General features: G+C 37.9%; 1 protein-coding gene across 1 annotated transcript in view; it reads left to right on the top strand.

Annotated features, from left to right (window-relative positions):
• Positions 1 to 1235: 1235 nt before the first annotated feature.
• ERGIC2 (ERGIC and golgi 2) overlaps positions 1236 to 14217 on the top strand; it is a 37814-nt gene continuing 24832 nt past the window's right edge. Inside the window, exons 1-3 of the mRNA XM_060113380.1 lie at positions 1236 to 1332; positions 10969 to 11111; positions 12620 to 12728. Of these exons, the coding sequence (XP_059969363.1) occupies positions 11006 to 11111; positions 12620 to 12728 (215 nt within the window). The 5' untranslated portion in view covers positions 1236 to 1332; positions 10969 to 11005. The remainder of the gene's footprint in view (positions 1333 to 10968; positions 11112 to 12619; positions 12729 to 14217) is intronic.

Genomic DNA, 14217 nt, shown 5'->3' with positions numbered 1-14217 from the left:
TTATCTGCCCTTATTTTCTAGGACAGTTCAAATTTAGTAAAATTTCATATTTCGATAAATGTTAATTCAATAAACAAAATGATGACTGCTCCTTCGAAAGGCAGTTTAGTCTTGTGGTCAAGATTTCTCTGCCTCTCCCAGCTATCTGACGTTGGGTAAATCACTTAACTGCCACTTGACTCAATTTCCTTATCTATTAAATGGGTAAATAATGTTATCGCACACAGTTGTAAAAGATTAAACGAGATGAGGAAAGTAAAGCATATAAATATTGCTTACTGGGGGGAAAAAAGCAGTGATTACCCTTTAAGAATTAGTCATGATTACGCTTTTGTTAGAATTTTTGGTCAATAAATCATGAAATTAAAAATCTCAATGCTTGGAAAATCTGGTAACACATGGGCTTGCTCTTGAGCCCTTTTTTCGCAAAGTCCCCTCTGTTACCTCTTATAATATGAAGTGTTAGGGAAAAAAGGTGAATGAGGTATTAATTTTCTTTCTCAACAAATATTCGAGTGCATAGAAAAGTATTGGTGATATAAGAATGAGGAAGACAGATGTGATTTCTTACCGAGCTTACCATCTAGAAGACAAGAAAAACATTTAATAAATAATTAAAAGCGTTACCTGTGCCTGGCAAGTTTAAACGTTCTTGACAGAAGAAAATAAAGGGGTACAAAACGTGGTGCAGAGTTTGTAAGAGTAATACGGGGGCTTCCCTGGTGGTGCAGTGGTTGAAAGTCCGCCTGCCGATTCAGGGGACGCGGGTTCGTGCCCCGGTCCGGGAGGATTCCACATGCCGCGGAGCGGCTGGGCCCGTGAGCCATGGCCACTGAGCCTGCGCTCCGCAACGGGAGAGGCCACAACAGTGAGAGGCCCGCGTACCGCAAAAAAAAAAAAAAAAAAAAAAAAAAAAAAGAGTAATACGGATAGGGCTGCAAATGTTAATTCCTGTGCCCAGGTATCTCATTCCTAACGAAGTACTATTAGAGGAGTTGAGATCCTTTCTGTGGTCTCTAAGTATCCGTTGGTAGGTAACAAATCTCTCCTTGGAAAAGTTAATTTCTTGCTAGCCACGTGGTTACAAGTGAAATAAGTTTAAACCTCAATTCTGCTTAGCCAAGCCCCTTTAACTTGGCTCACACCTCTTGATTCACACAGCACTTCGCCAGAGAAAGGAATATCGCGAGAACTCTACACCGTTTCCCCGCCTCCCCGCTGACGTTTTCCACGGTGGTAGTCGCTTTTGTTCTCGCGATATTTCCGGTAAACGGGAGCCCGGGCGACCGGGCTTCTGTGAAACATGGCGGTCGGCTGGGACCGTAGCACAAGGTAAAATACTGAAACCTCGCCGGGTGCTGTTTTCTCGTTTGTTCCAGGGCTGTTCAGGGCATGAATGTGGTTAAAGGGGTGAGAGCCCGTCATAGCGTTGGCTCCCTGTCTTAATTCCTCTCTTCCGGAGAGCGGGCCGGACCGGGGAGCCGGTCTACCTACCTTCCCCGGGGTCGTTACTGGCAGGACCCTGGGCAGCGCTGCGCCTGGAAGCTCCCCTTTTCCTGGTCCAATGTCTCTCCGCTCTCTTCCAACTTGAAGGAGTTTAGCTGCGTCCCCATAGCTGCTGACCCTGGCCCATTGCTTCTCACAGTGTCCCGTGCCCCGGTGGCTCCTCCCGTCCGCAGGGGCGGAGGGTCCCGCTTTGTGAAGACCAGCCTGATCGTGTCCCGATCCTCCCGGGTGTCTGGCTCCCATCCCCATTCAGATACCAAATTCTTCGCAGCAAGTTGTGCTCTCTAAGAAAGACCGAGATCTTGGCCTCGCCTCGGGAGGTTCGCACGGCGCTTAGGAAATTGAGAAAGGGGCAGGGCAGGGTGAGATGCTGTAGGAGAGACAGGTCCGAGTGTCACTACTTTTCTGAAACCCTCGAAGAGTTAAGAAGCCCTTGTTAGATAACATGTCAGCTCGTGGTAGAGAATAGCCTTGGGTATTGGTAGTATATAGAATTAAATAGGTCATTGTTTGAGAGTTACGTTCCAGTAGCTTTTATATTTAGGATTTAGTGCCCTCGAGACAACGCAGAGTTACAAAATATCGGTTAAAATGATGCAAGACTGGCTTTCAGAATCTGTTAAAGATGAAGATACAGAAACAGATAAAGATACAGTTAAAAACGGGATTTATTTATTTGTTTGCAGTTGTGCTTAGGTATTTCATTGAACTCTAGTATACAGCCATTATAAAGAAATGAATTAGGCTTGTTCACTGAAGAATTCAGGACTTATGTTTGTTTACTTAATTTGTTTATTGGTATTTCCAAATTGATGCAATTATTCCAGTTCTCTTAGAGGAAAAACATGAAAAAAAGAAATTTCATGATTTTCTTCGGGGGGAGAACGTGGGGCGGAATTTCTTTCTTTTTGATGATGAACTTCAGTCACAACTGACTGTTGTAATTGTTTGAGGGTACAAATCATAAAAATATATCAAGCTTGAAAGTCTCAGAGGAAATCAGTACTAGTTTGGAACAGCAGCAACAAAAAAGAATTAGAAAAAAAGATAAATTTCTTTGAGGATTAGTCATTTAATTGGAAGAAATAGTGAAACATTTTTAATAGAAGTTACTCTTAAGCAGTCTGTGCGTGCTCCAAATCCTATTCAACAGTTTTTCTATATTTATTCTGATTCCGCCTCTTAATGTCATGATGGGTAAATTAACCTCTTTCTGTCTTAGTTTCCTTATCTGCAAAATGGGAATAATAATAATACCTAACTCAGAAAGTGAGTGGTGATGATCAAGTGAGCTAAAGCATACAAAGCACCTAGAACAATGCCTGACATACAGTTAACTTTCATTAAATGTTAGCTCTTGTTATTTTTATTTATTTATTTTTTTTGCGGTACGCGGGCCTCTCACTGTTGTGGCCTCTCCCGTTGCGGAGCACAGGCTCCGGACGCGCAGGCTCAGCGGCCATGGCTCACCAGCCCAGCTGCTCCACGGCATGTGGGATCTTCAGGGACCGGGGCACGAACCCATGTCCCCTGCATCGGCAGGCGGACTCTCAACCACTGCGCCACCAGGGAAGCCCTCTTGTTATTTTTAAATTTTTGTTTTCTAACTTCTATACCTACTCACAAAATGTTGCCTTTGTTCTTAGTCAAAATATAGACTGAAGAAGATGCTTTTATAAGTAATTTCTTTGATTCCAAAATTGATTAAACTCTTCAGTCTATATGGTTAAAATGTCCTTAAACTCCATCTTCCAATTGCTTGCTTTCTTAAGCCCTTATCCTCTCTTAATTACTAAGGTACAGAATCCTCTTTCTACTACTCCATGCAGTCTTACTTAAGTCTAGGTCAGTTCTAGGTCATTTCTGCCCTAGGTGCCTTGTTAACCCATTCTCCTTGCTTTTGGGGACCTTCATTCTGTTGTCAGTATATTTCATGTGTCTCTGACCGTTTCCTCACACTTTCCTTACTTGTTTTATTCAATTAATTTAATTCAATTTTGTATGCTTTTATTGAGTAGTTACTGTAGTCAAACCATTCTTTGAGGAGGAGGCTGTTTGTCTTTGCTTCATCTTGCTACTAGGTACTTCCAAATTGTTGTGTTGCCATCACTCTGTAGTCTCTTCTTTTAACTTTCATTCTATCAATTTATATAATCCTCAATCTGTTCTTGTTATTATCACCTAACTTCACTTTCCCACCTTCCTAAAGACTTTAACATAAACCTCAAATATCCTACAAGTCTTTGCATTTCTTTTGAGAATTAGAAACAGATATTTATCAAATGACTCATTTTTATCTTGATTAAAAACTGTGAGGTAACCATTGTGTCTCCCTCTCTCTCTCTTTTTTTTTTTTTTTTTGCGGTACGCGGGCCTCTCACTGTTGTGGCCTCTCCCAAACCCATGTCCCCTGCGTCGGCGGCGGACTCTCAACCACTGCGCCACCAGGGAAGCCCTCCAAGTGTTTTTGATCATAAAAAACTCACATTTATACCATCTTACTTGGCTTCCAAGTAAACCTTTTTTTTTTTTTAATCACTGGGAAGTTTATTAGATTTGTTTGAATTATGTTAGTGTAAATAATTTTAAAAACAAAATTTAGCTCTTGTAAAATGTTTTAAAGTAAAAAGAATGAGTACTTTTTTGATATCTAGTGTTTGTAAAGTGAAACTAAGTTATCTTTCATAAAATTTATTGTATTCTAATGCAATATTGTCAAGTAGTTTAAAATTACTTATAAGTCGTAGTTTTGCTTTTCGTTTCTGAAGTTCAGTGATAGCCTGGATAATATGTTCCCATCTCCTTTCTCATTGTTATTAATGGGTTGTGTTAGTTTCATAGGACTCTGCCATAACAAATTACCAACTGGATGGCTTTAAAAAATAGAAATTTCTTCTCTTACAGTTCGGGAGGCTCCCGGACTGAAACCAAGGTGTCAGCAGGGCCATGCTCCCTCTGACAGCTCTGGGAAAGAAACCTTCCTTGTCTCTTCTAGCATCTGGGCAATCCTTGGCTCCTTGGCTGTAGATACATCACTCTAATCTCTGCCTGTCTTCACATGGCATTCTCCCCTGTGTGTCTGTGTATCCTCACATGGCCTTGTTATAAGGGCACCAGTCATTGGATTTGGGGCCACCTTAATGCAGTATGGTCCCTTAACATCTTTAAAAACCCAAATATTTCCAAATAAGACCCATTCACAGATACCAGGGGTTAGGACTTAAAAGTATCCTTTTGGGAGACATAGTTCAACTCACAACAATGGCCATGTGTGTTGACCAATTAAATATTTCTCATATTGTTAAATATACATTAAAAGTAGAAGTTAGGGCTTCCCTGGTGGCGCAGTGGTTGAGAGTCCGCCTGCCGATGCAGGGGACACGGGTTCGTGCCCCGGTCCGGGAGGATCCCACATGCTGCGGAGCGGCTGGGACTGTGAGCTGTGGCCGCTGGGCCTGCGTATCTGGAGCCTGTGCTCCACAACGGGAGAGGCCACAACAGTAAGAGGCCCGCATACCGCAAAAAAAAAAAAAAAAAGAAGAAGTTAGCTCATAAAGTGTGGGTAGCAGAAGATAAATTGTGTCTCCTTTTTTTTTTTTTGCGGTATGCGGGCCTCTCACTGTTGTGGCCTCTCCCGTTGCGGAGCACAGGCTCCGGATGCGCAGGCCCAGTGGCCATGGCTCACGGGCCCAGCCGCTCCGCGGCATATGGGATCCTCCCAGACCGGGGCACGAACCCGTATCCCCTGCATCGGCAGGCGGATTCTCAACCACTGCGCCACCAGGGAGGCCCGTGTCTCCATTTTTGTTTGAAGAAGTAATTAAACTTAATTGAGCAGACCATAAAAGTGTCCTGAATTCTATATTTTAATTTTGGCAGAGCATCTGATAGTTTCATTATATTCACCTGGACACAGATGATGAAATACTAGCTGTATGACATTTCTTAGATTGAGTGTTGATAATGTGTCTCTGTGTTCCAGCATGAAAGGTGGTTTCTTATTTCTTACGCAGTTTTTCAAAGCATTGTCTTAGTCTCAGTTGTTATCAGTGACTTCCTGGAATTTGCTTGTTTTATTTTTTAGTATATACAACAATTCAGGAGAGAAATTGAAGATACGATACCGGACTGGAGATTGTAAAAGTATGAAGAGCAACACCAACCAGTGGGCAAAGGAATCTAGCATAATGGCTCCTAAAATTTTGTTAACCAGTACAAACAAATGTACAGAAAAAATCAGGGAAAGGGGCTGGACTTAAGGACTGATATAGAAATGCAGTTTTTTGTTTGTTTGTTTGTTTGTTTGTTTGTTTTGTGGTACGCGGGCCTCTCACTGTTGTGGCCTCTCCTGTTGCGGAGCACGGGCTCCGGACGCGCAGACTCAGCGGCCATGGCTCACGGGCCCACCCACTCTGCGGCATGTGGGATATTCCCGGACCGGGGCACGAACCTGTGTCCCCTGCATCGGCAGGCGGACTCTCAACCACTGCGCCACCAGGGAAGCCCCTCAAAGACAGATTTTTAAACTGAATAAATTTAACTTAAAAAAAGAATCCTATATTGTCCTTGTTTTTTTCATTTAGGTACAGACTAGAAACTTTTGTAACAGAATGGCAGTTCTGTGGTTCTGGAAACCACTGATCTAGGGTCTTTCTAAATGCATTTATGAAAATGTCTGACTGAGCTGGATGGAGAGGCAAATAGAGTGGGAATGGGAGCAGTGGAACTGAATAACTGGGAGGAATCCAAGGGATTGAGAACACAGGGAAAATGAAGAGTAGATTCTTCCCTAGTGAGGAAATTAAAGAGCTGGAAGGATAATTGTTTCTGCTCAGAGAGGAAAATTGGTGATTTGGATGTTAGAGGTGGAACAGTTTTAAAAGTCAAGAGGAGCCAAAGCATGACCTTGTTCACGTGTGGCTTTGTATAGAATTAAGATGGAAGTCACTGGAGAATATCTGTTAGGCTTACATGGTAAAAGGATTATCATTTTGAATGAGTGCCCAAGAATGAGTGTCATAGGGTGGTGATGGAATGGGGAAGAAGAGAAGTACAGTGAATGATCCAGGTGCTGAAGTCATTAAGGAAATTCTAAATATATCCAGGTGTTAATGGAAGATGAATCAAGTGCTGACGTGAGTCAGTGTACACTGTGGGTTGGAACATGGACTCTGGAGCCAAGCTGCTTGGCAGTGAATCCAGTTTCTACCGCCTGCTGTGTGGGCCTTGAAAATACTTGACGGGGGACTTCTCTGGTGGCACAGTGGATAAGACTCCGCATTCCCAATGCAGGGGGCCCGGGTTCAATCTCTGGTCAGGGAACTAGATCCCACATGCATGCAGCAACTAAGAGTTTGCATGCCAAGGAGCCCGTGAGCCGCAACTAAGGAGTACAGGAGCCACAACTAAGACCCGGTGCAACCAAATAAATAAATATTTTTTTAAAAAAGAAAATACTTCACTGTTCTGTGCCTCAGTTTCCTTATCTATAAGTGAGAATAAAAATAGTATTTGCTTTGTAGAGTCCTTTAGATGATTAAATGAATTTAATATATAAAGTGCTTCAAATAATACCTAGCACATAGTATGAAAGTTAGCTATAATTCTATGTAGTATGTGTGTTTATTATTATTATTAGAAGATAGACTTGAAAAGGGAAGAGATGGTTGAGATATGTTAAAACATGCTACTTCTTTACCTGTGAGTCTCAGAAATGAAGTATGATTCAAAGATAATTACCACCAGGAGAATGTCATGTTTCATAACGAGCAGGTAGAAGGATTGCTTTTAGAAAAACTGGAAGTTATTGGATGACTTGTTCATAGCAGAACAGTGGCTCTGTAGAGTAGATTGGCAAGTATTCGAGGTGGAACGAATTTCCTGGATGTAGGTTAATGCTGAGCTAACAGGACTGGGACCGGAGCAGCAGCAGAGTGGCAAGGTGCTCCATTGTAGAATAGAGCTGTCTTAGCAGAAGGTGAGACACAGCCTGCTGTTGTCCACCTTTCTATCCCGGGATGGGGGCAAGGCAGTGAGAGTGCCCTATGCATGCCCTTGGGGTCAGGCCCTGGAATCATGAAAACTAGGAATGGAAGAAGCCAGAGGCTGGGAGATAGCTAAGTGAGTACAAGCCAAGTGAGTACACTAGGTAGATTAAGGGAGAAGTGCTGGATAGGTTATATGAAGTGTTAGAGGGTTGGTAAAACTAGTTGCTTGTCATATCTTTATACTTACATGTAATTTACAAGAAAGCATTTATAGAGCTCATTACAATATAGAAAGTTTAGAAAGTAAAATTCACAGTTTTATTCATTTGCTCAACAAATGTGCCAACCACTGTTGTAGGTGCTAGGGATATACTGTAGTGAGCAAAACAAAAATTCTTCTTGTAGATCTTATATTTTTACATATTTACTTATCTAAGTATGACTCTTTTGATTGGAAAGCTGTGCTACCGTGAGTTTTTCTGGGGAAATTTCCCACCTTCCTTCTTTCCTTCCTTCCGTAAATATTTTTCAAGTAACCTGCTGTGCATTGGAGATACAAAGATTAAGTTAGACGTGGTTCCTGCCCTAAAATTACAATGGAGAAAACAAAATTAGACAAGCAAGTATAAATAGTGTGATAAAGGCACAGTGTTGTAGGAGCCCATGCTATAACTCATATGTTTGAGGTCATAGAAGTTTGTTTTTTCCCCTGAGAGATTTAGACTGAGACTTGAAGAGTAAATAGGAGTTAGCCAAATGTAGAGGTGGGGGAGTGGGGGAAGGATATTTATAGTAGAGAGAGTAGCATGTTTAAGGAATAGAAAATGATTTAGTATGGTTGGAACTAAGACTGAGGGATTGGGTTTTGAAGAGAGGTAAGCAGGGCCTGTGTTTTGAGTGCTTTGTAAACCATGTTAGGATAGGGTCCAAACTCTTTAAATGTAATGGGAACCTATAAAAATATTTTAAAATAAAATTTATATGATCAGTTTTATGTATTAAAAATATTGATTGTAGTGTGGAGAGTGAATTGAAAGATTGAAGATTGAAGCAATGCAGAGATAGATTATGGCAGCTGAGACTAGGCTCCTAGTAAGGAACTTCTCAATGGGCCTGGAAAAGAAATGACAGATTTGAGAGAAATTTAGGAAGAGTTTAAGTCTAAGGATGCAACTTATGTTTCTAGCTTGTGCATTTGGGTGCATGTGTCATCATTAACGGATATAGGGACACAGGAGGAGAAACAGGTTTGGTAGGGTGAAGTATTTACTTTTAGACTTGTTTAGTCTGAATTGTCTCTGGAATGCCCTAATGAAAATGTAATAGAAGGCAAAAGGATTTACATGTCTGCAGAAAGATTTGGACTGTGAATAAAGATTTGAGAGGAATCAACATGTAGATAGAAATGGAAGGGATGGGAGATCACTTGGAGGAAGTGTGGAGGTTGGGAGGAGGGCCTAGAGCCCTCTGAGAGGAAGAAGAATCTGCAAAATAAGCCAAAGAAGGTCTTAGAGGTAAAACAAAAATCAGGAGTATAGTATTACCTAAGCCAGGGTAAGAGACTGTTTCAAGGAGAAAAAGAAGTGATGAATAAGTGAGAAAATATATTTTCTCAGAAGCAAAATTGATTAAGGGCTAAAAAGTGTCCATTGGATTTGGTACTAAGCAAGTTGTTTGTGACCTTGCTGAGAGCAAATTTAGTTGAGAGGAGAGGAAGTAGTCTCAGTATATGAATACGGACAACTCATACCTTTAAGTTTTGCTGTAGGTATGCAGCTGGAGATCTATACAGTAGTTGGAGTTGGACTTGAGCTTAAGTGGAGAGTTTTGTCTTAAAGATAAGTGGCTTGAACATATTTATTATTTAGCTCCTGTAGGAAAGAATGAGTATAAATTGAAAGATGGAAGAAGGATCAGTCTTGGTGCTGTTACTGCTAAGCAGGTACAGAAAATAAATTTGATTACTGAGTTGAACAAACTTGAGGAGTATGGCTTATGCTTAATAAACACTCAGAAGCTTAATTTACAGATGAGAAGAGCAGTTTTATAACTGTCATGGGGATCAAACACTGTCATCTCTTGTCTACATGTTCTTTTTTTCCTTAGGAAAACCATATACATGAAAAGCAAAATTATATTCTGAAGGCCACTTTTGAGCATGGAATCAGCAAGGGGAGTTAGTTGGGTGTTTATAATGGCAAATGAAATCAACCCATTAATGCATTTAGCTTCATTTTAGGGCAGTGGCTCCTTCATGGACTGATTAGTAGTGCCCCTGGTTAGGGCCTGCTCTCTTTTGGACAGTGTTCATGATTACTGCCAGTTTTTACTTCCCTGAGTCTCCTTTTTCTCCATGAATGCTCTTTCTGTGGTCTGTTCTTTCTGTATTAATCCTACTTAGATTTCAGACAAGTCTTTCTGCTTTCTTCTAGAGACATTCTTTTAGTGACTTTTGCAACCATTTAACTTATTCTATTATGTGTTGATTTTATCAATACAACTTTGATTTCTGGTAATGCTTGTAGTATCACCTATAATATTATTTATATAAATCAGTCATATAAAATTATATAAATATTTGAGATTTCAGTTATTTTTATGGATAGCATATTTTAGATGTAGTTGGCATATTGATCAAAAAGAATAGCAAGCAGTCAATTTTTAAATAATATTTTTATTATAAAAGCAGATAATTTGGAAAGTCCAAAATTTTGTAAAGAAGACAAAATCCTCCCATGATCTACTTATAACATTTTGTGTATAGGCTTTCAGTTTGTTTCCCATATATCTTTTTCCCTGTCTCCCATAAAACTGGAATACGGCCTTCTGGACTTTGCTTAATGTATTATGAGTATTTTCTTACATCATTAAATGTTTTCTTTTATAAGATTTTCAGTGTTTACATAGATTTAGAACTTTGAATTCACTGTAATTTGTATATTGGATACGAGGAGTTCGTTCCTATCTTCAATATTTAAAAATAGCCATACAAGAAATACCCTCATCAAATTTTTGTGCACAACACAGATATTTTCCTTTGGATACATTCCTAAAAAAGGAATTTACTTAGAAGAAGAGTGGTGAATATTTATGTTCTTGTTAGCGGTATATGAGCATGTCTGCTTTACTTCATTGTCATCCATTAATGGGAATGTATTATTTTTATATGTTTTGTTAATTTCATAGGAGAAAAACTATTTCTTATTTTAATTTGTATATTCAAATATTACAAATGTGATTGAATTGATTTTCGCTTTTTTTGGCTATTTAATGTTTGTGTGTGTAAATTGCCTGTCATAGTACTTTTTGTCAGGGTGGAAGTGGAGAAAAAAGAGGTATGGATAAGTGTTAAGCTTTTTTTTTTTCTCAAGGAGGAATAAGAATGTTATGTTGTTGCAAGGACATTTTTCAGTTATCTAAAAATAAACCTTTTAATCTTCTTGGAGGATTCATTTATTCATTTTTTATTCCTTAGCATGACTATATGAAAGAAGAAGAAGGTTTTCCTGAAGATGAGGCGACTGAATCGGAAGAAAACCTTAAGTTTGGTGAAAGAGTTGGATGCCTTTCCGAAAGTCCCTGACAGCTATGTAGAGACTTCAGCCAGTGGGGGTACAGGTGAGTATCAGTTCAAATTAAAACTCCTTCAGTAAGTGCAGCTTCTAAGTTATCAATCAAGAGCATACAGCAATGTAGCCATGAGGAAGAACTCATCAGTGAACTGTGCAGTGACTTTATAGTTGGTCTGTCCTCATGCCACACTGTTTGCCTTAATTTTATTCTTATATATATTCTTTTTGGCATCCAACCCAGTGCAGTCTATGCATTTAGCAGTGTTTATTAAAACATTACTGAACAAATTAATCCAGTTTTACTGCTTTGGTGCTCTTGAGTTATGTATACGTATATTAACAAGATTATTATATGTAAATAGAATTGAAGTTGTTTAATGATGTTGAAACTGCCTCAGTCTGTTTTGGTTAAGAATAAGTCAATTTAGACATTATAATAAAAATTCTTAAATTTCACATTACTGAAGAGAGGCAGCATAGGGTAATAGTTAAGAGCTTAGACTTTGGAATCAGACTGTCTGGATTTAAATTCCACCTCTGCCCCTTCCTAACTACTTGATCTTGAGGAAGTTAATCTGTCTATGCTTTAGTTTCTTCTTCCATGAAATGGGGATGATATCAGTATTTGCCAGGTAGAGTTGCAGAAGCAATTAAATAAATTAATATTTATAAAATGCTCAGAGCAGTGCCTGGTACAGATAGTAGTATTTGTTAAATAAATAAATAATGAAATATATCAGAAAAATATGCAACTATAACAGTATTTACTATTATTTCTTTCCCCATGAAGAGCTGATAAGACAATATACTTCCCATAAGATTGACATTTCATTTAATAAAATGTATAATAAATTGCTTGCTATTTCTAATCTCTTGTGATTAACTTTTGTTAATGAAAATAGTACAAGTTCTTGATGCACAATCCATTTTAAGTGTAGTTTGTCATAGTATATGATAGTGCTTTTTCTTTTCGTTAGATCTTTTACTTTTATAAATGAAGTGAAATACTTAGGAGCTTTCAAAGTAGAAAGTTTTATTAGAGATTTGGAGATGTTATTTGAGTTTCTGACACAGATTGTTGTGGCTTCTTAGGATCTAAGAAATTAAGCTAGTTTTTTTTTTAATTGGACTATAGGCATGGATACATTTTTAATTATGAGGGGACTATCAAATTTGTGTTGTGAAACTTATGCTTACTTTCATCATTTATCTTATCTGTGACACTGCTATATATAACAAGGTAAAAGTTTTATGTATTTGTAGAATTTTGACAAATCTATTTAGTGGGAAATGTCCTTTGTATTGAAGAAATAAAATGCTTTCTCAATAGTGCAAACGTTTGTGTTCATGTTTGTGTTCATTAAATCTTCATTTTTGAGCTGTTTTAGAAAAAAATTTATGATGACTATTTTAAGAAAAACCTTTTATTGTATTCATTCACGTGGCAATCATATTAGGGTATTCTTTGCTAATTTTAATCTTACTTAAAATGGTTTTCTGCTGTTTACCTTTTAAAAATTGTTTTAATTCTTTCTTTTTTTGTTGGTTTCTCAGTTTCTCTAATAGCATTTACCACTATGGCTTTATTAACTATAATGGAATTTTCAGTATATCAAGATACATGGATGAAGTATGAATATGAAGTAGACAAGGATTTTTCTAGGTAACTTTTTTTTTGAAATACCTTTAGATTTAAATTGCTCTGAAGATAACATATTTAAAAAAAGAGTCTAACCTTTTATACTTGGTTTATTTTAATTTTGAAGAAATAGTACTGAAAAATCCTCATTAATTGTATGCATTAGGTAAAACATTTTTGAATAATTTGAATACTGGTTAAATTCTAAGAGAAAGGTTCTCTGATTGAATATGCATTTGTTTAAAAAGGTTAGGAGAATATGTTTTTCCTTAGATGTTGAAATGACAGAAATTGTTTGATGTTTTGAAATTGTTTACTCTTTAGATTTTGAAATACCTTACTGATCTGTGTGAACTGGAAAATAAATTGTCTAAGGTTACATTGTTTATGCTTATAGCTTGATTGTTGTAAATTGTGTATAAACTATATTTTAAGGTAAACAGCATCACTTTTAAACCTTTGAAAATATTAGTACCTTAATTAGGAGACAAAATATACTTTATTTGTATTATTTGGATTTTTTAATTGATTGAAGATAACAGGTTTATAATACTTAGATTGTACTAGATAGCAGGAAACATTTACTTCTCAATTTCAATCCCAGCTCTGCCATTTACTAGGTATGTGACTTTAGGGAACTTACTAAATCTATTTCTGCATGTGCTTCAGTTTCCTTTTCTGTAAAATGGGGATAATAATTATAGTACTTTCCTCTTCAGGTCAGTGAGAATTCAGTCAGTCAACATTTGTAATAGTTGCTGTGTAACCTTGGGCAAGTCATACAACTGACTTCTTTTGGGCCTCATTTTCTTGATCTATAACATCAGTGTTATTCTTAATGCCATTAGTTTTTAAGGAATTTGTTGTTTTTCTTATTTTGGTTTTTTTTTAGCACCAATGAAATAATTTTTATTCTTTCTAAATGAAGTCATCTAGTTCACCACATAAGTGTAGTGGGGATGCCCAGAAGCCTGTCTGCTTGACCTCACCCTCTTCCTATAAAATCTCCTGAGCCTAAACCCCAGGGTTATTTGGAACACAGTTCGAACTCTAAACTACTTTAAGACTCTGTGAAGTTCTAAAAATCTGTACTCCCTGTTGAAACCAGATGAAAATTATTAGAGTGAAGAAAGTTTTGATAGGAAACACAGGACAGGACTGATCGTGATTGTACTCATTCTGTTATTCATGGTGCTGATTCTGATATTTGAAAATTAATTTTATTTGAACTAATCACTTGAAAATAAGGCATTGGTTGAGCCTTTTTAAAAGGCCATGAAAGCTTTAAGAATCTTTTTTTTTTTTTTTTTTTCTGGTAATTTGGGTACATTTATCTTGAGTCACACAGACCTAGTTTCCAATATGCCACTTCAGTAGTTTTGTGGTCTTAAGCCAGGCATTTATTTAAACTGCCGTAAACACCATTGGCTTATTTGTAGAACTTAAGCTATCTACTTTATAGGTCCATGGTAAAGAATAAAGAGGATAGTGTTTGTAGGACGTCAGGTACAAT

Source organism: Mesoplodon densirostris, chromosome 11 (assembly GCF_025265405.1).
Source record: "Mesoplodon densirostris isolate mMesDen1 chromosome 11, mMesDen1 primary haplotype, whole genome shotgun sequence".
Classification (NCBI taxonomy): domain Eukaryota; kingdom Metazoa; phylum Chordata; class Mammalia; order Artiodactyla; family Ziphiidae; genus Mesoplodon; species Mesoplodon densirostris.
This window is presented reverse-complemented; position numbering and strand designations above follow the sequence as displayed.